Source organism: Molossus molossus, unplaced genomic scaffold (assembly GCF_014108415.1).
Source record: "Molossus molossus isolate mMolMol1 unplaced genomic scaffold, mMolMol1.p scaffold_m16_p_17, whole genome shotgun sequence".
NCBI lineage: Eukaryota > Metazoa > Chordata > Mammalia > Chiroptera > Molossidae > Molossus > Molossus molossus.
The window spans coordinates 1,816,127-1,844,046 of record NW_023425352.1 but is presented as its reverse complement, the minus strand read 5'-3'; the positions used below and the strand labels follow the sequence as shown (position 1 = coordinate 1,844,046).

Below are 27,920 nucleotides of genomic sequence, written 5' to 3'. Positions count from 1 at the left end.
AGGAAGGAATGGCACCAGCTACATGTTCTGTTGGCCTCTGCCTTTCTGTAATTTGTCTTGTAAAACAATACAGTTATTCCTGCTTTCCAAGATATAAAATTATTTTCATACTATTTTTCTCTATTACTGAATATGCTTTTTCAAACAACAGGTCCCTTCTCTCCCTCATTCCTTGTGAGGTTTTGATACAGTTTTTTGCGGGGACAAGACATCTCCCTCTTGAGAATCCCCGAACCAAACAAAACACAATTTCTGAAGTACCACCCACGGTAAAGCCCAGTAACGGAGTTTGAAGAAATAGTATTCAACTCAATGCACAGAGAAATTGTATTGCTGAAAAACATTGCATGATAGGACAGACATTATTGAACATATTCTGATTATTAAACCAAATTATTTAAGCTTTACACCAGAAAACTAACACCACACTTGTTTTGCAAGGGTCTGCGGAAACCATTCCAAATGCACCTTCACACAGGTCAATCATCGGAACAGATTCTACTGCTTTATTGTGTTCAAATAACGTCGTCTTCGTTTATATGGCTGACAGAGTTAGACCCTTATTTTCCACCCAATCTCAGGTATTTACAAATTTTTATCAGTTTCTACCTAGTTCAGCAGCTTAGAACTGATCTCTCTCCTGCAGGACGGCACGCTCCACGAACACGTGACTCGTGCCGCAGGACGGAGTTCACAGGAATATACAAACGCCGCGTGTCACGAACACTTGGAACGCTGGCGGAGAAACCGTCTGCACGTTTAGAACAATCCCCACGGAACTCTGAGAAAGCTTCCGAGAAGATACGAATGCATTTCTCCCCAAATTTTAAAAATGGTCGCCTGAAAGATGGAATAGAAAAGGTCTACCCAGGCCCCAGGACAGAGGCCTTGAGTGGATCACGCCAGTCCCGTGGTGGCGGACTCTCCGCGAACGGCCCGACGGCTCCGAGTCCCCGCGGGCGGCACAGGGAGGCCCTGCGGGGTCAGTGCTCCGCGTCCAGCAGCTTCGCGATGGTGTTCAGCTGGATGTTGGACGCTCCTTCGTATATCGTGCCTTAAACACAAGGACAGTGATCAGGAGCGGCCCCAGGGAAACGTTGAGTACAGAGAGAATCTGCCAACACCACCTCTGCACTGGCCACCACGCTGTCACTAGCAGCACCGTTCAAGTGCCCCCAGACATGCTGCTGACGAGGCACTTTTGCTGAAGAATCATTTTCCGCTTGGCAGTAAGATTCTGGTTCCAGAACCGGTATCACACAGGCGGAGGGCTGTTCCCAGATGGTCAGTGCAGAGCGTGGGTGTCATTCAGGACGGGCCGCTTTCGGTACTATGGCCTCCATCCCCCTACCTGGTCCAGAGCACCGGTCGCCCGGGCTGTGGGCCCTAGCTTCTGAAGTTAGAACTGAAGCCTCAAAGAACAGCATTAAACAAATCCAGCCCTGGCCAGTTTGGGTCAGTGGTTAGAGCATCAGCCCGCGGTCCAGAGAGACCCAGGTTCGGTTCCCGTAAGGGCACGTACCTCGGTTGTAGTTTGTCCCTGGCCCCAGTTGGGTGGTGCGGGAGGCAGCCACCTGATGTGTCCCTTTCACATCGATGTTTCTCTCTCTCCCTCTCTTCCTCTCTCTCCCTCCCACTCTATCTGAACAAAAATGGAAAAATGTCCTCAGGTGAGGATTAAAAAAAAAATCCAAAACTAATGTTTAGTAAGAGAAAGATTAAGACAGATTTTTTTAAAAAAAATTCTCACCTGAGGACATGTTTTTTTCATTGATTTTGAGAGAGGAAGGGGGCGAGAGAGAGGGAAAAACATCGATCAGGTGCCTCCCGTATACACCCTGACCAGGGATCAAACCCCCAACCTAGGTATGTGCCCTGACCGGAAATTGAACCTGCAGCCTTTTGGTGTACCGGACCACGCGCAACCGAGCAGCCCAGCCAGGGCAACACAGTCTGTTGAGGCATTTAAAGAGGCAACCTGAGCCCTGGCCGGTTTGGCTCAGCAGTTAGTGTCGGCCGGCAGACCAGAGAGTAACGGGTTCGGTTCCTGGTAAGGGCAGAACCTCAGATGCAGTTTGTCCCCGGCCCTGGTCGGTTGTGCGGGTGGCAGCCACTCGATGTGTCCCTTTCACATCGATGTTTCTCTCTCTCTCTCTCTCTCTGTTCCTCTCTCTCCCTCCCACTCTACCTGAACAAAAAATGGAAAAATGTCCTCCGGTGAGGATAAAAAAAAAGAAAAAAACAGGCAATGTGGTTTTTAAAAATAGAAATCCATTTTCAAGGACCAGGTGGGAAAAGCCCAGCTGTAGAAAGGAGTCTGCACACGGGACACAGGAGAGGCGAGGCCTCCTGCCCTGTCCCCCGCCACGCGACCGCCAGCCGCGCCCCCCCCCGCCCCCGCCACGCCCCGCCAGCCGCCCCCCCGCCCCCGCCACACCCCGCCAGCCGCCCCGCCGCCCCCGCCACGCCCCGCCAGCCGCCCCGCCGCCCCCGCCACACCCCGCAGCCGCCCCCCCCGCCCCCGCCACGCCCCCGCCACGCCCCGCCCCGCCAGCCGCCCCCCGCCCCGCCGCCCCTGCCACGCACCGCCAGCCGCCCACCTGCCCCCCGCCACGCACCGCCAGCCGCCCCGCCACCCCCCGCCAGCTGCCCCCCCCCCCCCCCCCACGCCCCGCCAGCTGCCCCCCCGCCCCCGCCACGCACCGCCAGCCGCCCACCTGCCCCCCGCCACGCACCGCCAGCCGCCGGGCAACCAAGCCTGACAAGAGGGAAATTCTTACCAATCTTGGCGTCTCGGAAGTACTTTTCCACGGGGTAATCTTTGGTGTAGCCGACGCCCCCCATCCACTCGATACATTTACTGGTCGTCAGTCCTGCCACCTACCAAACACAGAGGCAAAGGGCTGGCTGAGACCCGCCTGCTGCGCATGCCGGGCGCTGGCGCAGTGGGAGGCAGGCAGGGGTGACGCCGGTGGCCGGCGCTCAGACGGACGGCTGGGGACGAGCTTCGCGGGGCAGGGGGCCGGCGTGCAGCTGTGGAGGAGGGAGACTACTGCCCAGGCGGCCACGGCGGCCGAGGCGGCCGGCTCTCCAGCCCCGCCTGAGCCACCGCAGGGCGCGGCCGGCTCCTCCGGGTTCTCCCTGCAGCCGCCGCCCACGCGCTCACTGTGCCCCGCCAACCGGGTGGCCCATAGGGATGGGCCCACAGGGGGATGACGAGGGGTCTTCGGCCTGGGCTGGGCGACGGATTCCAGTGAAGAGCCTGCGAGAACCCGAGACCTCGCACACTAGAGCACTTCGTTCTCCGCCCCTGTGGGAACTGCCAAGCCCAGGTCGCTCCTCAGCGGCGGTCAGCGAGCACACGCGGGGCCAGGCCGAGTCGCGGGTTCTCACCTCCGACGCGTGGTACTTGGCCATCGCTGCCTCCTTCACGAACGGCCGCCCAGCGTCCACGAGCCTGGCAGCGTTGTAGGTCAGCAGCCTTGCAGCTTCCAGCTGGGTGGCCACGTGAGCCACCTGGTGTTGGAGCCCCTGCGACGGGGACCCCGAGACAGAACGATGACTTCCGAGGTCACAGCTCGCCCTCGGAGACCCGCCGACCCAGGGACGTGCCTCCCCCTCTAAGTGCCCCGAGACCTGCAGCCTGTCCTGAGCTGTGATCCTGTGTGTGCTAAGAGTTTCTCAGAGTTCGTGTAATTCATGACTGTCAAGATTTAAAAACTACATGATCACAAAATCAAGTTTAAAAATTTGATAGTTAATAATTGTCTTCAACCCCTCTGATGATCGAAGTTGAGGTTTAATGAAAGTCCAGCAAAGCAAAAACCTGAGTATATTTGTTATTTGCTTGAATGAACCAAACCTGACCCTGCAGCCCTGGCGGCCTGTCCCGGAGACCGCAGGCGGCGTGACCAAGTCCGTCTGCGGAGCTGAGAGCAGCCTCAACCCTCTAACTCCAGCCAAGCGCCACGCAGATAGATAGAACCAATGGTGTTTCTTTTTCTTTCTTTTTTTTTTTATCCTCACCAGAGGACATTTTTCCACTTTTTGTTCAGGTAGAGTGGGAGGGGGAGAGAGGAACAGAGAGAGAGAGAGAGAAACATCGATGTGAAAGGGACACATCGAGTGGCTGCCACCCGCACAACCGACCGGGGCCGGGGACAAACTGCAACCGAGGTACATGCCCTTAGCAGGAACCCAACCGGGTCTCTCAGGACCGCAGGCCGACGCTCTAATCGCTGAACCAAACCGGCCAGGGCCAATGGTGTTTCTTTTCAGGATCAAATTCTAAAAGTTCTCTTCTGATCACCCACACCAGGCAGCTGAGCAACGTCATGATCAGATCCGCCCGCCCGCCCCCAGCACACGGACACTGCTTCCTGGGCGCACGGGACCGACAGCCTCCCCGACGCGGTCCTCACGCCACCCGTCACCGCGACGTGCGCAGTGGCTGGCTCTGGGAAAGCACTCGTGGGACTTAAAGTGAAAATCAGACCAGAAGCCATGACAGAAACGCTGCAATTCTGACACCTCCCCAGGTGCGTCACCCTGGGAACACATCTCCACGCGTGAGATGGCGATGGTGCGCGAGCTGCGGCAGACCCCGGCCCGCCTGTGGTCTCACGTTCTGGCCCGTGAGCTGCCCTGCACACCCACGGCTTAGGGCCTCCCACACGTGCAGTGCTGGCCCGCACGACGCCGTCACTATTAGACCCTGAAGCAAGGCGGCAGGAGAGCTGCTCAAAGGGAGGTTTTGCGCCAGGTTAAGTGATTCCTCTGCGGTAGCAGGTGACACGCTCATGTAAGCTTGGTAAGCCGCCCTCCAGTCTGCCCGCCTGTGCGACCAGCGGAGGTCGCGTAAGTGAGTGGAGAGGAAGACTGCGCGTTGCCACCATCCAACCCCCGCCTGCCAGGGGGGCGCGGGGAAGCACGCACTGATGATGGGGGGGGAGGCCGGGGAAGCATGCACTGATGACACGGGGGGGGGGGCGCGGGGAAGCACACACCGATGACGGGGGGGTGGCGCGGGGAAGCACGCACCGATGATGGGGGGGGGCGGGGAAGCACGCACCGATGACGGGGGGGTGGCGCGGGGAAGCACGCACCAATGACATGGGAGGCGCGGGGAAGCACGCACCGGTGACGGGGCGGGGGGGGCGGGGAAGCACGCACCGATGATGGGGGGGGCGCGGGGAAGCACACACCGATGACGGGGGGGGGCGCGGGGAAGCACGCACCGATGACGGGGGGGTGGCGCGGGGAAGCACGCACCAATGACAGGGGGGGGCGCGGGGGAAGCACGCACCGGTGACGGGGGGGGGGGGGCGGGGAAGCACGCACCGATGATGGGGGGGCTGGGAAGCACGCACCGATGACGGGGGGGGGGGCGCGGGGAAGCACGCACCGATGACGGGGGGGGGGGGCGCGGGGAAGCACGCACCGATGACGGGGGGGGGGCGCGGGGAAGCACGCACCGATGACGGGGGGGGGCGCGGGGAAGCACCGCACCGAGACAGGGGGTGGGGGCGCGGGGAAGCACGCACCGATGACGGGGGGTGGCGTGGGGAAGCACGCACCGATGACGGGGGGGGGCGTGGGGAAGCACGCACCGATGACGGGGCGGGGGGGGCGGGGAAGCACGCACCGATGACGGGGGGGGGCGCGGGGAAGCACGCACCGATGACGGGGGGGGGCGCGGGGGAAGCACGCACCGATGACGGGGGGGGGCGCGGGAAGCACGCCACGATGACGGGGGGTGGCGCGGGGAAGCACGCACGGTGACGGGGGGGGGCGCGGGGAAGCACGCACACGTGGGGGGGTGGCGGGAAGCACGCACCGATGACGGGGGGTGGCGTGGGGAAGCACGCACCGGTGACGGGGCGGGGGGGGCGGGGAAGCACGCACCGTGAGGGGGGGGGCTGGGAAGCACGCACCGATGACGGGGGGCGGGGGAATCACGCACGATGACGGGGGGCGTGTAAGCACGCACACGATGCGGGAGGGGGCGCTGGGAAGCACGCACCGATGACGGGGGGGGGCGCGGGGAAGCACGCACCGATGACGGGGGGTGGCGCGGGGAAGCACGCACGTGCAGGGGGGGGGCCGCGGGGAGCACGCACCGTGAGGGGGGGGGCGGGGAAGCACGCACCGGTGACGGGGGGGCGCGGGGAAGCACGCACCGATGACGGGGCGGGGGGGGCGGGGAAGCACGCACCGATGACGGGGGGGGGGGGGAGCGGGAAGCACGCACCGATGACATGGGAGGCGCGGGGAAGCACGCACCGATGACGCGGGGGGGGGGGGGCCCGCGGGGAAACAAGCACCGAGGCCCCGGGGGTGGGGGGCCCGAGCTCGGAGAGGCGGGAACCTGTCCCAGGCCTACAGCGAGTGGGACAAAGGGCCCGGATGGAACCCAGGGAGCCGCCTGCAGACCCGTGTCCTGGAGCTTCTGAAGCTGTGAAGGGACAACTCCGAAGCCCGAAGCCCGAAGCCCGAATCAGGCCTGGCGGCCTCTGGACGGCGGTCTGTCCACCCCTCCCGCTGAAGGCCCGAGGGCTTGGCGACCGCTCTCATGGACAGGAAGGCAGGAGAGTGCGGTGCAGCTGAAAGATGCTACTAATTACATACCTGAAAATCAAATAATCTTTTGCCAAATTGCATCCTTTCTTTAATATATGGAATAGTGTAGTCAAAACATCCTTGAGCCAATCCCAGCATCTGTTAAAAAAAATATCAGAATCCCTCATCTTGTTGTAAGATTATGCTTTTAATTATGAAGTCAGCTCTCCTTCACAGCTGACTGAAGGGTCGGGGAGGAAGGGCCGGGGATCCCAGGGTGGTGGCACCGAGGGACCCGCACGGCCGCCGCGGAGCTGGACTGCTGGTGACCGGGAGTGCGTGGGTCTCCTGTGGACAGGGGCATGTTCGGTTCCGGCAGAAGCAACTCCCGCAGGGCTGTGCTCCCGACCCAGCCCACACTTCAGGGACCCCCCCTTTCAGCTCTGATTCCCCGGCATCGAGGGAGCTCAGAAACTCTGCTCAGAACTGACTTCAGGGACGGTGGGGGAGCCCTCGTCCTCGGGGCGTCAAGTGAAGAGGTCACTTCTTCACCTCCTGTCTTCTTGTCACTTGACCAGGACTGATAAGAGCTTTGGTTGAGCCCTGGCTGGTTTGGCTCAGTGGTCAGAGTGTCGGCCTGCGGACTAGAGAGACCCGGGTTTGGTTCCCGCTAAGGGCACGTACTTCGGTTGCCGTTTGTCCCCGGCCCTGGTTGGGGTTGTGCGGGTGGTAACCAGTCATTGTGTCTCTCTCACATCGATGTTTCTCTCCCTCTTCCTCCCTCTCGCTCTATCTGAAGATAAATGCAAAAAAAAAAAAAAAAATCCTCGGGTGAGGATAAAAAAAAAGCTTTGGTTGAAAAGAGCATTAGAACAGGAGAGAGCGTGTTGCTCAGACCTGGCTGCAATTAGAACTATCTGAGGGACCTGGGACCTTCATTAAAAACGCCGATGAGGCCCTGGCGGTGTGGTACAGTGGTTAGAAGCATCAGCCCGAGCACTGAAGGGTCACTGGTTCAATTCTCGGGCAAGGGCACGTACCTGGGTTGTAGATTTGATCTCCAGCCCCTCCGGGCACATGTAGGAGGCAACCAACTAATGTCTCTCTCTCCTCTCTCCCTCTCTTCCTTCCACTCTCTCTTTAAAAAAAAAAAAAAAAATCAATGGAAAACCCTGGGTGAGGATTAGCAAAAAAACAGAAGCCAACAAAATAAAAACACTGACATGGGGTCTAACACCTGTGCCCAAAGTGGGACAGGAAGGGGTGTGGCCGCAGCCCAGCCCATCAGAAACCCAGGAGGTGACCACACACAGAGCTGGACATGAGAACAGCCCATGGAAATCGTGAGGCACAGACCAGGGCACCGTGACAGTCCTGGCTGAACCTCCTCATCACTGACCAATCTCCAATCCACTGAACGAGTCAAGCTTCGAAATGGTCCCTAAATTCCAACGTTACTTAGTCATTAAATCACTATGTAATTACATCGTGCTATGTAGGCCTCAGAAAAAGAATCAATAGTTAAAGCTTTGGGGGGAAATGCCCCCCAAATCAGTATTTCATTAGTATTTGTTCACATTTTCCTTTGGCCTTTTATTTGGAACGGTCTGGAGAACAGGGTATCAGGCCAAAAGTTAAAGGGCAAGACCAAAGAAACAGACTCCAAAAGAGCGAGTTAAAGTGAGGCGGACTCACTGCACTTCTGGATATAAGGTGGCGTCGCCACACCCTTGTAGATACAGTGTTACTCCGTCAACACTGCCCTTCACCGAGGTGAACGCTGAAATAGCAGCTGTGGATCACAGCAGGCTCCCGCCTCTGTGAGATGCCTCCGCATGAGCTCTGAAGACTCAAGTCTCCGAGCACGGAGCTGAGGCGGCGCCTCTCCCTCTAACAGCGCCCGGTGTCAGCCACGACATGACCGCTACCGGGCCTCACTTCGGTCAGGCTCCAGATGACCGGCGCACTCTGACTCGCGCCCAGGCTGCGTGTGTCACTGCCAGACATCTGCACTGCCCACATGTCCAGGAATAGGAGGTCTGCCCAATGAAGCTGACAGTCAAGTCGAACAGGAGCAGGTAAGCCCATTCTCCAGTACCATGCGATTTAATTCTCCAGTGACATGCTATCCAATTCTCCAGTAACATGCTAATTCTCCAGTGACATGCTATCCAATTCTCCAGTGACATGCTATCCAAGTCTCCAGTGACATGCTACCAACTCTCCAGTGACATGCTATCCAATTCTCCAGTCACATGCTAATTCTCCAGTAACATGCGATCTAATTTTGTGGGGAAGTATATGTTATGATCTAAGAATATTTTGTTAGCAAGTTAACAGCAGCAGAAAAATGCCGAGTAACATTACTAATTAGCAGCATTTAACTAACCCAACAGGTAATAGACATGTAACATCTTCAGAAATCTGAAAGCTCTTCAGTTCTTAAATTCTGGGCACTTACTGATTAAAAGCAAATGAATGTGGTCTTCAAAAATGGCATAATTCACAATAAAACCAAATACTGTATTGTCTTAAATCTAGAAAATAATTATCACCTAATAGGAAAATAATATTACAAAGGGCCAATATGGCAGGAAGTCAAACAGTTCTCACCTTACATATCTCCTGAATTGTGCTATTTTACTTCGAGCATCCCTCACACACACACAAATCGCCTGAATTACACATGCAAAACACGAAGCAACAAGTATTTCATTATCTACAGATTAGAGACTTTTACTACATGGTACAGTGTTATTCTTTTTCTTTTTTAATCCTCACCCGAGGACATATTTCCAATGATCTTTTCAGGTGGAGGGAGGGAGGAAGGGAGGGAGGGACACAGCAACTGGTTGCCTCCTGCATGACCCCGACTGGGCTGGGGATCAAACCCGAGACTCTGGTCCACAGGCCAACTCTAACCTCTGAGCCAAACTGGCCAGGGCAATATTATTTATCCACTTATTTATTTTTAAATAAAGTGCACCCATTTTATTTTATTTTTAAAATTTTTTTGTTCATTCTCACCTAAGGTTATTTTTCCATTGATTTTTAGAGCGTGTGGAACATCAGTGTGAGAGAGACACAAGTATTGGCTGCCTCCGGCATGACCCTGACCGGGCCAGGTACGTGCCCTTGACCGAGAATCGAACCTGTGACCCTTCGGTCCACAGGCTGATGCGCTAACCGCTGAGCAAAACCGGGCAGGGCTTGTTTATTCTTCATTTGAAAAGTTCTTCCAGAATGAATTTCATGCTTTGAAAGCTGATTTTTTAAAAGTGCTGTACTGATGATGTTTTTCAGAAGTTACCGATCCAAGTGCTGGATAACACGCTCATGTTCCATAGAAAAACCGTCGCCAGGGCGCTGGTTGGGTCTCGGACCTCACGCCGGGACCAGAGGAACAGGAAAGCACAGGGCCCTCGCGCAGCGCCGGGGGGAAGGGCGCCCTCTTGTGTTCGCAAGCTTCCAATACGCCCTGGCTTTGCTGCATTTTCTCCTTCCCACATTTTCTTCCTCTTCCTGCATTTTAATTGACCCACAGGGTGGAGAGTCCAACGGTAAAATCTGACTAACCTGTGCCGCAATTCCTATTCTGCCTTCATTAAGGCTCCCTATGGCGTACTTATAGCCATGTCCAACTTGCCCCAGGATGTTGGCTTCTGGAACCTGAAAAAAAAAATGCAGTTATTTCTCCATTTAATCTGACACGATCCACTGTGGTTCCACGTGTCTAAATGCACACACTCCAGGTGCACTAGTGTGTGCACTAGTCCAGCACAGCCCTTCAGCTCCAAGGAGACCATCACCACAGCCGTGTCTGCACAGCCCACGGGGAGACAGGACCCCACTGCGTCCCCCGAGCCCAGCAGACGTTTGCTGGATGAATGAGTGAGTCTAGAAGGGACCCTCACAGGGCTCATCAACAACACAGAGGAGGAACGTTCTCCCCAACTCCGATCTGTCCGGCAGAGTATGGGGTGTGCAGGGAACTAGAGAAGACAAGTGAACACTTGCTAACGTGTGGGAGGCAAACCTCTCTCCTGTTGACACTACTGGCCCATAAAAGTGAAGTGGTGCATGTGCAACATGCACGTGTGTGCAGAGAGGAGATATTCTGTTTGTTCATAATTTTTAAAAATCTATGCTGGAAACAATACGAAACCACTGGCCTCAGGGTATGGAGCGAGATGACCGGGTGGGAAGGAGAGGACAGCGGAGGTGGGGCGGGAAGACGGCAGGAGTGGGGAGGCTCGGACAGCGGCAGCCGCAGCCCCGGAGCACACCCTCGCCCACGAGTGAGACCACGCTCTGACACGCGTGGTGGACCCCCCACAGCCTGCCCGGGCTGTGAAGCTCTCAGCACCAGCATCTGGGCAACGTCCTTCCTCGTGATACTCAACTCGAAACGGTGGGGCACTGCCGGGTGGCTCCCACTCTCCCTGAGCAACACCCCCACCTGGTGGCCTGTGGTGGCACCAGGCGTCCTTTGTTGAAGCTGTGCTGGGTTCCCAAGCGCCACGTTTATAAACGGGGTCATTGCTGACCTTGGCTCTTGAGGCCCGCTGGGCAATGAGGCATCCACTCTTGGGCTGAACTCTTGCGAAAAGTGCACTTAGTCGTGACCTAACCTATGCCCACAGTAAGTCTTACCCGGTCACCCCCTGTGCACGTCTGGGCACCTGTCCCGCACAACGGCAGCGGGCTCCCTGCGAAGCTGACTTCGCAGCAGTCACATCTTCACCGGGAATCCCGAGGTACCCACCTTGACGTTGTCAAGTGTTAACGGGCAGGTGGAAGAAGCCCTGATCCCCAGTTTGTTCTCTGCTTTCCCGACATGAAACCCTTCGGCATCGCGGTCGACGATGAAGCACGTAATTCCTTTATACCCCTGAGAAGAAGATGTAAGAGGTGACTACCACTTGGATTGATGAGGCCCCTTGTTTCCAAAGAGTTCAAAGTAAACAGAAAGCTAAAAACAAACTTTAGCAATAGTTATGAATGGGTCAGAACAGCAGCCAGTGCATTACGAACAAGAATCAGAGGGCATTGGATTCCAAGTCAGAGACGTCGTCTTCCTGTTACTCTTTCTGGAACAGGAGGGCTAGTAAAGGTCAGTCCCACTGCAGTCCCACATGACCGCGAGTACTCCAAGTCTCATATTTAATTTTATTGCTTTAAAGTTATAAAACTTAATTCAGTGAAATGTTACATTAGAGAAAAGACAAAAGTTAAAATGTATTTATTTTGCTATATGTCTATTTCCCAACTGAACACAATATTCTTAAAACTGAATGCACTAAATAGGTACTTAAATTTTTGAAATAGGAAATTCCACAGAATTAAAGATTACCATCCTACATGATGTATTAGGAGGTCATCAAGGGTGACCCCTGCAGTGGTTAGGTCGACAACAGGAGGTCGGTAAACAGAGGATGAAAAGACACCGCTGTCGAACATCTCGGCGCTGAGAAGGAAGAGCTGACGACCCCCGAGGAGGAGACGGAAGCAAAGACAGAGAGAAGGGGCGGGGAGAAGCAGCCGTGACTTGAACTGACCGCGCTCGGGTCCACGTTCGCCATCACCAGGAACAGTTCGGCCTCTCTGGCGCTGGTGATCCACATCTTGGACCCGCTGATGACATAGTAATCTCCCTTTTTATCAGCTCTGGTCTTCAAAGCAAATGAATCGCTACCTGCTCCGGCCTCTGAAAGGCAGAAGCTTCCTACCTACACATGGGAGGAAAATACCCCCAATTAATCATCATATTTATACTCTGTATAGGAATACTCACGGTGAAATAAACATTTGTAAACCAAATGTGTCGCTACTTTTGTTTATTTATTTGCTTTCTTACTATTTTAGAGAGAGGAAGGGAGAGGGAGAGCAAAAGAAACATCAACATGAGAAACACCGATCACTGCCTCCCTCGATCCTACTGGGATCGAGCTGACAATGGCCAGGACCTCTCAGTCCACGGGACACTCAACCACGGGCCACACTGGCCAGGACCTCTCAGTCCACGGGACACTCAACCACTGGGCCACACTGGCCAGGACCTCTCAGTCCACGGGACGCTCAACCACTGGGCCACACTGGCCAGGACTGTGTAGCTACTTTTAAAACCTGTACTTATCAAAATAGTAACGGTACCGTGACATAATGGTATTATTTTCCAAAACACCCTGTTTGTCTAGGACAGTCTACAGACCTAAGTACACAGACACAATGTTCAGTTTATTAAACCGGCTCTCACGCTTACAGTAGAAAGACATGTGAGTGGAGCCACCAGTGAAGGTATCACAAAATACAGTTGAGACAAAAACTGATCGATTTGTTGCCTTCCAATTCTGCCTACATTTCCAAGTGGCGGGCGAGCGGCACTGATGTGCTGAGCGCGACCTGGTCCGTGGGACGCTGCGCTGCGTCTGGAAGTGGGTCGGCGTCACAGGTACTTTTCTCCTGAAATGCACACCGAGCACAGGAGGCCCCGTCCACGCCCACACCTGTCAGCTCACCTTCTTGGTAGCGAGCTGGGTCAAGTAGGCAGCCTTCTGCTCCTCTGTCCCGTGCTTTCGAATCAGCCCATTGACCACTGTGTTCTGGACGTCACATATCAAAGCCACCGACGCGTCGACTTTGGATAACTCCTCCACCACCAGGACGAAGGAGAAAAACGAAGCCCCGGTCCCTCCGTACTTGGTGTCGACGTCGACCGCCATCAGCTGCGGGAAGACGGGGACAGAGTGGGGGCGCTACTCTCATGTGGCAAAATTTCTTGCAAGAACAAGTTGAAACATAAATTGGAACCACACAAGTTCTAAATTTTAAAATCTGTATGTGTAATTTATTTATATATACCTATATACATATATATACACACACACATATACACACACACATATACACATATATGTATATAACAGCCCTGGCCAGTTTTGCTCAGTGGTTAGAGCATCAGCCTGTGGACCAGAGAGTCACGGGTTCGATTCTGGTCAAGGACACGCACCTGGGTTGTGGTTCAGTCTCAGCCCTGATTGGGGTCATGTGGGAGGCAACCAGTTGATGTGTCCCTCTCACATTGATGTTTCTCTCTCTCTCTCCCTTTCCACTCTATCTGAAGACAAATGGAAAAATATATATATATACACATATAAAACAAATCATACATATTTGAAAAGATGAAGTCAATGCTCCAACTATTTGTTTCCATTTGCGATCTAAAAAACAAAAGTAAGGGGTGGGATGTTTGGAAAGAGAATGGAACGCGACAGCGAGGAAATATCTACTATGGACTCTGATGACCTTTGCCACTAAGAACCGGCCTTGCCTACTGGACAGCGGCCGGCGGGGCTGGTTGGGGCGTCAACATGGCCCTTCTACTGACTTCCCCTCGTGAGGGTGTCGTTTCGTCCGACACCATCGCTCCGCCAGCCTCCTCCACCGGACTCTTCAGTGATTCGGTGGCCATTCCACTAGGCCACTGTGGCAAATGCAGGTGGTTAGCAGACCACATGTGGCGGTGTCTCCTAGAACCACACTGGACGAGGCCCAGGTGCCCAAGGCGTGCCCGTAGCCGCTGGGCCAGTCAGCGACCACTCCTATGCTCCATCTCTGTGCCCTCATCTCAGGAAGAGATAGTGCACATGTAATTCAAGACCCCAAGCTGTCCACAGGTAGCAGGACAGTGCTCCTTCCTGTCTCTCCAGACACTGCAGTCCTGGGGACTTAGCCGCGTGAAGGGGGCCACCAGGGAGAGGAGCGACATGCCGCTCTGCGAGGGAGGACTGTGTGGCTCGGGTGAGCCTGGGGCAGGACGGCAGTGGCTGCTGATCACACCCAGCAGCTGTCAGAGACGCCGCTGCTCTAAAAGCAGCAGTTTCTCTCCATCGGAAAGGACGTTCTTGTCAGCTGTCCTCACAGGCCACACGTGAGCAGGGCTGAGGCTCAGGCCAAGCTGGGAAAGCTGGGGGAGGGGCACAACCCCGCAGGCCCCCGAGACCGCACAGCTGAGCAGGAGCGGGCTGAGGGGCTGGAGGCCCTCCGTGCTGTGGACGACCGGGAACTAGCCCTGCGAGGCGATGCTGAGACCCGACTCCTGACTTCTCAGAGAAGCCGGAGGGTCTGCAAACGAGACGATGAAGGCCATCTGAGAAGTGGACTCCCAGATGCCCTGTGACCGCTGCAGCCCACACGGGATTCCGTTTCCCCAGTATCACTGCTGAAAGGAAGTTGGGAAAACCACTACTACTCATGGTATAAAAGCTGGTCCTTCTAGAAAATATGTTTGTATTGATTTGTTTAGAGAGAAGGGAAGGGAGAGAGAGAGAAACATCACTTGAGAGAGAAACACCGATCGGCCGCCTCCTGCACGCCCCCTACCGGAGATGGAGCCCGCAACCCGGGCGTGTGCCCTGAATGGGAATCGAACCCGGACCTCTCAGTCCCTGGGAGGGTGCTCAATCCACAGACCACACCGGCCAGGCTAAAAAGTTGGTCTCTTTAAAATGAAGAGAAATGAAAACAATTTAGTTAAGTGGAAAAGGCTATTTTTCAAAAGGATGACAGACAGGATTTAAGCCAATGGCTCTGAACAGGAGCTGAGCTCTGGGCCATCCTAAGTGTTCAACAGAGGCGTCACTGCACACCTGCGGGGGGCGCAAGGGCGAGCTGATGCCTCTCCCTCCCGCAGCAGAGCAGCGGACACTTCTGCAACGGGCAGTGTGCCCTACACAGCGGAAACCAGCTGCCCTGGGTCATGTGGGATCCAGACAGGGCCTCTGCCTCCAAGCCCACCCACACCGGGGCTCAGGCAGATGTTTGCTCTGAAGTTTTACTGACGGAGGACACCTTAGCCTCAGCATCACTGAGCCAGATCATTCTGGGGCGGCTGTCCTGTGCACTGCGGGGTGTTCAGCAGCACCCCCAGTGTGACAACCAGAAATGTCCCCAGACATTGCCACATGTCCCCTGGGGACATAGTAGCTCCTGGACAAGTACCAATGGTCAAAAGAAATCACTCTCTCTGGTTTCCAACCTTTTACTTAAAAAGCACAGTATTTCTCATTTAAAATGTTAATTCAATGTTTACAAATCTTTAGGCTCACGATCTGAAAGAGAACAGAGATCATTCTGGCCAGGAAATCAGAGTTCATTATTCTATCATCACAGTCCCTGAAGTGAAAAGCGTACATGCATTTTAACCCCAAAAAGTATTCACAAAAATTTAAAATCGAAAGAATTATGAATTCTATACCCCTTGTTGAAATAATCCTTGTATTACTGATTTCTCCATTTTTGAATTTTCATCCATTGTTGAAACCAAAGGAGCTATTTGTTCCTGGGCAAATTTTTTAACTGTAGGGAAAAAAAAAAATACTGGTGAGACTTTATTCTATTAGTATAACATGCATTACCTTTTTTCAAAAAAATTTTAAATCAATGTCAAAAAATTCCATTCACAAACAGATGAACAGGTTGCCCGGCCCGCGCGGGTCTCGTGACCACACACTGCGGCCCGACGCACGACTGGGTCGCGGAGGTCGCCGAGGTGCTCACCTGCGCTCTTCATCATGGCCTCCTCATCGGTGAACGTCTGCAGGGGGGCGCAGGGGAGCCCGCTGTGTGTCGGACTGAGCAGCGCTTCAGACTGGGAAGACCAGAGGGCCCGAGGCGTCTTCCAAGAAGACAGGCAAGTCGGGTAGTTTCTTCCTAGCTGTAAAAACAGTTGTCGTTGAATAGGGAACACACACACACGCACACGCACACGTGAATAGGGAACACATACACGGATAGGGAACACACACACGAATAGGGAACACACGCACACGCACACGTGAATAGGGAACACATACACGGATAGGGAACACACACGCACACGCACACACACATGCACATGTGAATAGGGAACACACACACCACATACACGGATAGGGAACACACACATGAATAGGGAACACACACAAGCACATGAATAGGGAACACACGTACGAACAGGGAACACGCGCGAACAGGGAACACGCGCGAACAGGGAACACGCGCACGCGAACAGGGAACACACGCGAACAGGGAACACACACGAACAGAGAACACGCGCGCGCGAACAGGGAACACACGCGAACAGGGAACACGCGCGAACAGGGAACACACGCGAACAGGGAACACGCGCGAACAGGGAACACACGCGAACAGGGAACACACACGAACAGAGAACACGCGCGCGCGAACAGGGAACACACGCGAACAGGGAACACACGCGAACAGGGAACACACACGAACAGAGAACACGCGCGCGCGAACAGAGAACACGCGCGCGCGAACAGGGAACACACGCGAACAGGGAACACACGCGAACAGGGAACACACGCGAACAGGGAACACACGCGAACAGGGAACACACGCGAACAGGGAACACACGCGAACAGGGAACACACGCGAACAGGGAAACAGCCCGAACCGGTAAACACCGAGCAACAGGAACACCACGAACAGGGAACACACACGAACAGGGAAACAAACGCGAACAGGACACACACAGCCAACAGGAACACCACCGAACAGGGAACACACGCGAACAGGGAACACACACGAACAGAACACGCGCGCGCGAACAGGGAACACGCGCGAACAGGGAACACGCGCGAACAGGGAACACGCGCACGCGAACAGGGAACACGCGCACGCGAACAGGGAACACACGCGAACAGGGAACACACGCGAACAGGGAACACACACGAACAGAACACGCGCGCGCGAACAGGGAACACACACGAACAGGGAACACACGCGAACAGGGAACACACGCGAACAGGGAACACACACGAACAGAGAACACGCGCGCGCGAACAGGGAACACACGCGAACAGGGAACACACACGAACAGAGAACACGCGCGCGCGAACAGGGAACACACGCGAACAGGGAACACACGCGAACAGAGAACACGCGCGCGCGAACAGAGAACACGCGCGCGCGAACAGGGAACACACGCGAACAGGGAACACACGCGAACAGAGAACACGCGCGCGAACAGGGAACACACGCGAACAGGGAACACACGCGAACAGAGAACACGCGCGCGCGAACAGGGAACACGCGCGCGAACAGGGAACACACGCGAACAGGGAACACACACGAACAGGGAACACACACGAACAGAGAACACACGCGAACAGGGAACACACACGAACAGGGAACACACACGAACAGGGAACACACGCGAACAGGGAACACGCGCGCGCGAACAGGGAACACACGCGAACAGGGAACACACGCGAACAGGGAACACGCGCGAACAGGGAACACGCGCGAACAGGGAACACACACGAACAGGGAACACGCGCGCGCGAACAGGGAACACACACGAACAGGGAACACACGCGAACAGGGAACACGCGCGAACAGGGAACACACGCGAACAGGGAACACACGCGAACAGGGAACACGCGCGCGCGAACAGGGAAACACAACGCGAACAGGGACCACACGAACAGGGAAACACGCGCGCTGAGCGGAACAGGAACATCACGCGAACAGGGAACACGTGCGAACAGGGAACACGCGCGAACAGGGAACACGCGCGAACAGGGAACACGCGCGAACAGGGAACACACACGAACAGAGAACACGCGCGCGCGAACAGGGAACACGCGCGAACAGGGAACACGCGCGAACAGGGAACACGCGCGCGCGAACAGGGAACACGCGCGAACAGGGAACACGCGGTAACAGAAGTGGCAGGACGACTTCCCGGGGAACAACTCCGAGGCCCTGTCTCACCACGCGTCACCGGACAGGGGAGCTAACCCAGCACCTTTGAGGTCACTTCGCGGAACAGAACCGGGCTCCCTGACGTGGGGGCGCACCCGCCGCCAGCCGCTAGGGAGACCCTCCCGCAGGTAACTGACTTGCCCCTCCGAGGAGACGCTTTTGGGGCGGAAGCCGCTCTCCGCCGCCCGCCGCCCTGCAGCTCGTCACGGGGTCGGGGGAAGCCTGCAGCCCAGGGCGCCGGTCTCGGCCCAGCACCGGCGTGAGCAGCTGTGACCCTGGCCAGCGATGGAGCCTGCCCCGGTCTCCCGTCCTGGTCTCCCTCCCGTGCGATCCGCAGCACGTCCGCTCGGGGTGAGGACCAACGAGCTGCCTGGGGCGGGGCGCAACTGCACAGGGCCGGTGAGCGTCGTGACTTCCCACGGGTCGCGGAGACCCAGGGCAGTCCCCGCAGACGCAGGCGGGGGTTAGCTCCGCCCGCTGCGAGGCTCGGACCTGCCCTGGCCCGTGTCTCGTGCCTGGAACCCTTCGGCGCTGACTGCTCCGCGGTGGACCTGCCACAATTTTACCGAAGAGAGACCACCCATTGTCAACGCTCGCGGTACTTCCCAGTGCTGTTTCGCGGAGTTCAAGTGCAGGGAACACAAATAGGAGCCAGTCTTTCCTGAGCCCAAACCACGGGAGTAAGAGAAGCCACAAAACCGCACACACGACGCGATTCTGTGCATACGAAGGAGGCAGAAAGGAGAGCAGAGCTGCCTGGGGCGGGGCGGGGCGGGGCGCAACTGCACAGGGCACGACTTCATCCTTCTGGGGGATGGAAACGTGCCCAAACTGGATGATGGTGACAGTTACACAACTCCGTAAATTTACTGAAAATCATGGTATCATGCACTTTGAAAGACTGAATCCTATGGTATGGAAATTATTCCTCAATCGAGCTGTTTAGGAGAAATGAGCGCTTTCCTTTGTTGAACAAAGTGAAGAGGCCGCAGGTGCCGCCCACGCGTGGTGTGTTCCAAGGGCAGTCTCACAGCTTCCGAGGAAGGGCGGGTGCTCCGGACGGGACAGCACAGGGTCCCGGAGCAGCCTGGCAGGAAACAGCCCCGTGCTGCAGGGCTGACAAGCAAATGTACTCATCACTGCACATGTTTTCTCAAGAGCTCTGATCATGCAGCGGAGTTTACTGAGATTGAGAGAGAAAAGAGAGGAGTCCCGTGCTCGACACCACGGGTCACTTTCCCACGCACCAGCAGCTCCGTGCCCAGGGCACAGGCACTCTGCTCTGGGGTCAACTGGGGAAAAGGCACTGACCAGGAGGAGGAAGACGTGTGTCTCCATTTCCGCACTCACGTGCTCTGTTTTGGGGACTGAGGCAGGAGTTGAGGGCAGCTGCCTGCAGCGTGTCTCCTTGTTAAGGGACAGGGACGTGAGCTGCGGGCTGGAAAGGAGGACGCGGTGCGCCAGGCGTCTTCTTCCTGATGAACCGGGAAGAATGAGGCCGGCAGGAGGGACAGGTAGGAGGTGGGAGGGCAGGGGCTCAGGAAGGGGCGCTGCTGAGGGGTGCTGCATAGCCGCAGGTGCACAGAAGGAAGAAGGAAGGAATGGCGTCTGGAGGAGGAAGAGAAGCGTGGCTGGTGGCGGGCTCTTGCGAGGGCCCCTCCACATACTGAATGAGCGAATCGGCTACCTTCCCGCAACAGCTCGCGCAACTCGCCTGTGACGTTTCCAAAGCTGCAACCGGCGCCACGTGTCTTTCTAGGGGAGAGTATTTACTTCTCTACACCCACGCCGGAATTCTTTGTGTCCCTAAGTCACTGTATCGTCTTCCTACCGAACTGTAGTTTTTTAATTTTTATTCAGAGCTGGAAGGCGTTTATTGAGATCAGCTTTCGTGTACCATACAGGTGCCGAGCTTTTCTCCGTCACCAGAGGTGGTACAGCTGGAGGTCCCCTGTTGCCACCAGGAGGTGGGCCAGACTGTGACGCCTACAATAGCCACGAGCAGCAATAAAGTCACCAGTATCATTCCACAAGACGCTGACTTTCTGTCACACGCCGGGTTTCAGTGCAGAGTTTTCGTCTGTGTTCTCCACCAGGCTCGCAAGGTCATCAATCATCTCGTTTTGTTCCTCCAGCTCACTCCCAATCTCTTGCCCCATCTGCTTCCTAAGTGTACTTTCAACAGAAAGCCCACCACTGAGAAACTCAAGCCAGTGGGTCTGGCGATAACACCACTCTCCCCCTGCCAGCTGGGAACCCCCGAACCCCAATGGTGCACTGAGAAAGTATAGGACCGCTTAACGCACGGCAACATTCTAGATCCGCAGGCTGTGACAGCAGAGGCAGTGAGTGTCCTCTGACAGTATGACGTGCTGGAGGGATGCAATCCACGGGCTGCTTGCCAGCGAACGGAGCCTCTTCAAGCAAAGCACTCGGTGTGGGTGTGCCCTGGGCTTTCCGGCAGAAAGTCGCCTTCCTGGTACTCGGACACGGGAAACGTCTCCTGGCCTCGCCTCTACCCGCACAGCCCAAGCCAATGATTTCTGACTGTCCCCTGCCCTTCCATGGTGACCGCAGCCTCCGCGGCTCTGGTGTCCCCGCCATCAAAATGACTCCCCACAGCTCTAAGCCACCGCATCATCACACTTTCCTGCACAGACAGAACTGCTCCCTGAACGGAAGCGGTACTTACGCCCAGCACTTCCCAAACCGTCCGACTGATCTGCTTTCTGCTCGGCCCACACGACTTCGGCGGCTCTCAGAAGTCAGCCCGGGGCCTGGGCTGCAGACAGGGCCAAAGCCCACGGACGGGGTGGGGTTAAAAGTACACCTTCATTTCACTAACCACTACCCAAAACATAGCATTTTCTTCAATTGTGAATATAGGCGACAAGTTACAGTAGTGTTACGTGTTCTCTGTGACTGTCACCAAAAAAAAATTACAGATATTTTAATATCACAGAAGAGTTGGTTCAAATATCTTGAAATATTGCTGTTGCTCAGTGCTACTTGTCACTCAAACTGCTGCCAGATCTCACTTAAGCAGCACAGCCCTGGCCAGTTTGGCTCAGCGGTTAGAGCGTCAGCCTGTGGTCCAGAGAGACCCGGGTTCGGTTCCCGCTAAGGGCACGTACCTCGGTTGCAGTTTGTCCCCGAACCTGGTTGGGTTGTGCGGGTGGCAGCCACTCGATGTGTCCCTTTCACATCGATGTTTCTCTCTCTCTCTCGTCCTCTCTCTCCCTCCTGCTCTATCTGAATAAAAATGGCAAAATGTCCTCAGGTGAGGATTAAAAAAAAAAAGAAGAAGCACACATTACTATTTACAATTAAAAATATTTTTGTAACTTTAAAAAAAAATTTTTTTTCTGTTGCTATTAGAGAGAGAAGAAGGGGGAGAGGGAGGAGAGAGAGACAGAAACACCGATAAGAGAGAACATCAACTGGCCTCCTCCTGCACGCCCCCCAATGGGGATCGAACCACAACCTGGGCATGTGCCCTGACCAGGAATCGAACCAGTGACCTCTTGGTGCAGGGTCGATGCTCAACCACTGAGCCGTACCAGCCGGGCTATTTTTGTAACTTTTATCAGTTTATTTCCTTTATAATCCTATATAGGTATGCATTTTAAAACATTTTGAGAAAAGGTCTATAACTTCACTCCGGTGCTGTAGACCTTTCACCCATGGCCCAGAAACGGTTAAGATTCCTGAGTGCTGAATGTTCGGGTAAATCTTTTGCTAAACTCATTAAGTTTAGCCACGGTGTCAGCCCTAACCTTTCTCCTTGGTGTTCAGCATAATGAATGTGGTTCCAAACATTCTCCATGCGCTGCAGACAGAGAGCCGTCAGGGAGGCACAGGGACACCCGAGGAGGGTGGTGCTGATCTGCAAAGGAAGAGCCGCTACACTTCCCCAAAGGAAACGCTTGCTGTGACGCAGATCCTCCACCTTACATACTCTCTTCCCTGGTTCTCACCAAGTGTGTCCTCCTGGCTTTTTCCTACAGGTCGGGGTGTGCATGTGTGCGTGTGTGTGTCCCTGACTCCATTCCAGCACCAGAGCTGCACAGGGCTCACTCTAGCCTTCCCCTTTCTTGTCTGTAAACTGTGACAGTGAGAAACCTGACTGTACCTAGGATGAATTTATCTTCTTATTCACACTGAGTACACAGCATGCTAACGCACACCCCTGAGAAACATTCATCAATTAGAGTGCCTAGTACGGTTCTTTTTGTCTTTAGCCTACAGTACCCAGTCCTGTAAAAAATAATTTTCCTTCTGTTACTGGACAGCCCCCTGAGTCTGAGCCAGGGCTGGTCCCTCTGGCTCATCAATCTCACAAGAAGGAATTCAAACGAGTGACAGAAAGCAGTGCCGAAGCAAAGCAAGTGAATTTATTAAGAATACACTTGACATAAAGCACAAGTGGGCAACTCAGCTAGTCTAAGCACATGCCTGGTGGGAGGTTCAAGGATTTTACACCCTTCCCCTTTTGGTTTCAAAGCTCCCCTGCTAGATATCTTGGGTAGCAGACTAGGTTCCAAAGTCCCTTTCTACTTTGTTGTGGCCTCTCCTAGTATGTTTGTACATACATCTGGCCATCTTGTTTCACAAGTTCTAAGGCAGGTGACTTCTTTGTTTAGCAGGTGAGATAAAACTTCCCGTTCTTCCCCCTTTCCCTCTTCCTGCCCTAGCAGCTATTTTCCCTAACATCCCCCAAGTGGTGTCTGTCCTTAGGTTTAACTGGCACAGATAGTATTAATTGGGTTTTTGTGCTCTATTTTCCCAGGCCAGGGTGATTTAGGCTATGTGCCCTCTGGTTAGGAGGGGAGGCATACACTATGTGCTCTCAGTGTCCTTGGCTGGAGAAGAGAAGGTCTTGTGATTCAGAAGCTGGCTGAAAGCTGCCCTGTTTGGCCTTGTTTAACTCTCCTGTCTCAGTTTCCCCTTCCACTTGCCCAGAATTTTCCTAGCTTCTTACTACCCTGCCACACTTCCACCCTTTAAAGGTTTTCTGGCTGGTCTAATAATGAAGTTGATAAGAGACAGATCATCAGGAGAAAAGCAAATTGAAGTTTAGTAACATGTACACGCCCTGCACATGTGATAGAGACTCAGGAACACTAAGTAACTCGCCCAAATGGCAGAAGCAACAAAAGAAAAGATGTTTGGGGTGGAGAGCCAGTTACAGCAGGTGGCCAGGAAAAGCACAGTGCACAAGGGTGACACTGTAACTGGTAAGAATTTTTATGAGTTTATCTGAGCCAACTGACGACAATTGCCAGGAAGCAAGATCTCAGCAGAGAAAATGCCCCGGAGAAGGGCGGGTTTCGCACTTACTCTGGACCCTCGGAGAGCAACTACACCAGGACAGAGCCTACAGGGCCCGCACTGCTGGTCATCGTGTTAATAGCTGACTGTTGACTATCCTGTACCCACCTATGTAAAAGAAGTATGTGTCTATCATTTTACTCTTTATCCGATCCCAGAGCCCCCCACTTGCTTTCTCCCACCTCCCTGATCCTTCACCAATGGATTTCATGTAACTCACTTACACCTCCTCTTTTGATTGTAATGTATAAAATAAGGTGCAAAAGTGCCATCCTTTGGAGTATTTTTTTCAACCCTTTGAGATTTTGTTCCTGGCACTTGTCATCAGTTAGGCTCAAATAAACTCATAAAAATTCTCTGCAGGTTTGAATGTTTCTTACGTTGACACCTACAATTCACCCAGTTCTAACACTGGCCATCTGGAGACTGTGTCAAACTCCACAGGCTAAAGGCTCAGTCTCACAAAGACCCCCTTTCAGATGCCAATCCCAAATCCAGGCTGTGACCTGCACTCCGCCTGACCAGCTGTAGACCAGGTTGTTGCAACCCCCTTCCTGGGGTCACTTAATTCGCGAGAGAAGCTCACGGAGCTCAGCGAAACCTTTCACTTACCGGCTGTGTTCAGTAGAAGAGGATACAACTCGGGACCAGCAGGATGGAGGAGGTGCACAGGGCGAGGTGTAGGGAGGGGGCTCCAAGCCTGCGTGCCCTCCCTGAGCGCACCCCCTCCCGCAACTCTATGTGCCCACCAGCCCTGAAGCTCTCCTAACGGTCCTTCTGGGTTTCTATGGAGACTTCATTACATTGATCACTGTGCTATTGATATGTACCCACGGGGGGTTCTGGATGACAGGTAGGGGGACCTTTCTCTAGTATTTATGCAATTTCCTGTGAACCTAACTATGTATTTCAAAATAGAAAGTTTCTAAAAATTGTGAAAAAGAAAAAAATGGAGCCACTTCAAAACGTAGTTGGAGTTACCGTCCCAGAGGAACTGCCTGGCAGGTCTTACTCCTCAAATCTCTGGAATGTTTAAACTGGGCACAATAGCCTGTGGACAGGCACCAAGCAGCATGTCCCAGCGACTGCCTGCGGGGCTGCCAGTGACAATCGAGGATGGTCTTCAGGTCTCCACAACTAGCATCACGGTCACTCATCCCCACCTGCAGATTCCCTCCTTGGCTCATCAGCACCCACAGAAGTTCCCAGCCACGCAGTCAGTCCCCTTCCCTCCTCATAACCAGGCCTGCTCACCTCCTCCTCTGGGCCAGTGGGCTTCGCTCTGGCTCTGCTCCTGAGCAGCCGTCCTCCTGATCCCCAGTGCTCAGTGCTTCTGGCTTTAGCCTTTTATTGTTAGGTCAACAAAATGAAAACGAAAACAACTCTGCTTTGATGATAACATTTTTTAAATCCTCACCTGAGGACATTTTTCCATTTATCATCAGACAGAGTGGGAGGGAGGGAGAGAAAGAAACATTGATGTAAGGGACACATTGACTGGTTGCCTCCCACACAACCTGACCAGGGTTGGAACGAACCGCAACCAAGGTACGTGCTCTTGACCGGAATCGAACCCACGACTCATTGGTCCTTGGGCCTATGCTCCAACTGCTGAGCCAAACCGGCCAGGGCTGATAACTTTTGACCTACATTATGTCACCCTGTGCACTCTTTCTAGGAGTAGGAATTCTGTCAAAGGGCAAAACGAATTCAAAATTCCGATAAATTTCCCAGATTGTCTTTCAAGCAGTTAAACGTCCGAACTCCCCTGGCAAATGTTTAAGGGTGCCTGTCTGCTAACATGAGAACATTCTGAGATGCTCTGAATTAAATTACAGCCAAAGAAGTGGGAGTCTGCTAATGGCGCTGTTACCATCCTAACTCACTCGCTAGCTTTGATGACAGGAAGAGAGCAGAGGGAGGCCGGACGACAAGCCTGGCCAACTGGGCAGCAGCACAGGGGGCTGCAGCGGTCCACTCCCCAGGGAGCACCCCCACCCCCGGGCCCTGCACGTCCCTGGGGAAGGCAGGGGACGCACGCGCAGTGAAGCTGGGAGCTGGGGTGGTGAGGGCAAGGTGCTGGCTGGCCTATCAGTCTGCCTGGAACAATGACAATTGGCCAGGGGGGCTGGAGCCACTTCAAGCAGCAAATTCCTCAAGGCTTAACTGGGGAAGCTCCCAGTTACAACCTGGAGAAAGAAGATTCTCTCCTGTTCCCCTTGCCTGGCCTCTGCTTCCCTGCCCTCGCCCACGCTCCCTCCATCACCACGTGGCCCTAGAGGCTGCCTGGCCCGCGGCCGTGCAGACCCCACACACGATGGACCGCAGCTGGGCACACAAGCCAAGCCAGCAGGATGCTGGACTGGACCGTGCCAGTGTGGAACGGCAGCCCTGGGCACTGGCTTTGATTCTCGCTCTGCTGAAGACAGAACGGGACCTTTCGCAGGGCGGATGCAGGGCGATGGGACCGCGGAGACGCCGAGGGCTAATGCCACAGAGAGAAAGCTTTCCTAGCCACCTCCCCTTCCATGGGGCCCAGGAAATCTTGTTCCCGTGGCACCCCGAGAGCTCCACTGCCACCAGCCGCAGTCAGGGACCACGAGGACAGCCACCAATCAGCTTCGGGCCACTCCTCCACCTCCTGCTAGGACTTGGGACTGATTTCCAGGTGCTGTTTGCAGACTATTAGACACGCGCATCTGACTCCACGCGAGCTTTCCCGGCTGCTGCCCCCGCCGGTCCACCGGAGGCATCGCCCGTCGCCCACCCAGGCTGGCCGGCGCCACCCCGCTGCCTAGAGCTCACGTAAACCTTTCGGACTGCCTGCAGGAGGTATAAAGGCGCCTGAACACTCCGGGGTGGACACGCGGTCCCTCCACCAGCATGCTGCTGGCGCCACAGACTCCAAACCCCAAACCAGTCTTCTTTTCGGCTCAATAGAAGCGCACTTGCTAAAAACACTGCCGTGGAAGTTAGGTCTCCTTGTTTCCCATTTCCTAGCACCTCACCCAAACAGCCCGAGGGCCAATTTTGGTATTTTTTGCACCCATCTGAGAGGTGATAACTTGTATCACAGAGTATCCTTAAATTTGTATTTCTCTTAAGAGTTTGATCACCTTTTCACATGTCTGAGAACCATCTGTATTTCTTTTTCTGTTTATTGTTCATTCATGTCCTTTGTCCATTTTCCGATTCAATTTCTTTCTCCTTTTCTTAGTAATTTCCAGGAGTGCTATATAAATGAAAGAAATTAGTTCCTTGGTGATAGGAGTTTTTCATTTGTCTTTGACTTCGCTTATAGTTTTTTGTTTTGTTTTGTTTTGTTTTTATGTTGTTAAATCAATCCTTAGTGATGGTATCCAGCTTTTAATCAGAATGACCTTCTTTACTTTAACAAAGGAATTTGCACAGGTCAACTGTTATATTTAATGTGCTTTTTCATACAAGCTAAAGATAACAGATGCATAAACAAATTTAATTTTTTCCCTAAGTCCTTTTTGACTTGTAAGTCCACAAAAATCATAAAATGATTCTAAGCTAGATGCTTCGAGTGCTCACCCTTGGTAAGCAAAATTTTGATACTATTTTTAAAAATATATTATTTAAATGTGTTTTTATTGATTCTTTAGAGAGAGAAAGGAAGGGAGAGAGAGATAGAAGCATTGATGTGAGAGAGGTACATGGATTGGCCGCCTCCTGCACGCCCCCTACTAGGGATCAAACCTGCAACCTGGCATGTGCCCTGACCAGGAATCGAACTGGTACCTCTCAGTCCATGGGACATTTTAATCCACTGACCACACTGGCCGGGCTTGATGGTACCTGTATTTTTTTTTTTTTTGTACGTGCCCCTAGCGGGAACCGAACCCGGACTCTATTGTCCACAGGCCGACGCTCCAACTGCTGAGCCACACCGGCCAGGGCAATGGTATTTTTAATGTCCTCTTTCATTGATTTGACTTTTTGGACCAAGGAAGGATAAAATAATATTATTTTATGATATAATGAAATGTATGCAATACTTCATAGAAGGTTCTCTTAACCTCCAATCTTGCTGGAAATGAAAGAATGTCTTAAAGTAAATGAACAGTGAGATGTAATTACACACCTATCAAAGGAATGGCTAAAATAAAACAAGAAATGAACTCCGATAGGAACCGCTGGCATGCATTGCTGGTGGGACGGTGAGCCACCCTGGGAACCAGTCCGGCAGCTTCTGATAAACACGCAATCACCACATGACCCAGCAATGTTACTCCTGA

At 54.1% G+C, this 27,920-nt stretch overlaps 1 protein-coding gene across 1 annotated transcript in view; it reads right to left on the bottom strand.

Annotated features, from left to right (window-relative positions):
- Positions 1-320: 320 nt before the first annotated feature.
- The window catches only part of ACADSB (acyl-CoA dehydrogenase short/branched chain), a 31,282-nt gene continuing 3,682 nt past the window's right edge, over positions 321-27,920 (bottom strand). The window contains exons 2-11 of the mRNA XM_036265983.1: positions 16,117-16,273; positions 15,815-15,915; positions 13,077-13,283; positions 12,117-12,287; positions 11,324-11,449; positions 10,135-10,227; positions 6,628-6,717; positions 3,394-3,531; positions 2,781-2,880; positions 321-1,054 (exon numbers count right to left, since the gene is read on the bottom strand). Coding sequence (XP_036121876.1) covers positions 984-1,054; positions 2,781-2,880; positions 3,394-3,531; positions 6,628-6,717; positions 10,135-10,227; positions 11,324-11,449; positions 12,117-12,287; positions 13,077-13,283; positions 15,815-15,915; positions 16,117-16,273 — 1,254 coding nt within the window. The 3' untranslated portion in view covers positions 321-983. The remainder of the gene's footprint in view (positions 1,055-2,780; positions 2,881-3,393; positions 3,532-6,627; positions 6,718-10,134; positions 10,228-11,323; positions 11,450-12,116; positions 12,288-13,076; positions 13,284-15,814; positions 15,916-16,116; positions 16,274-27,920) is intronic.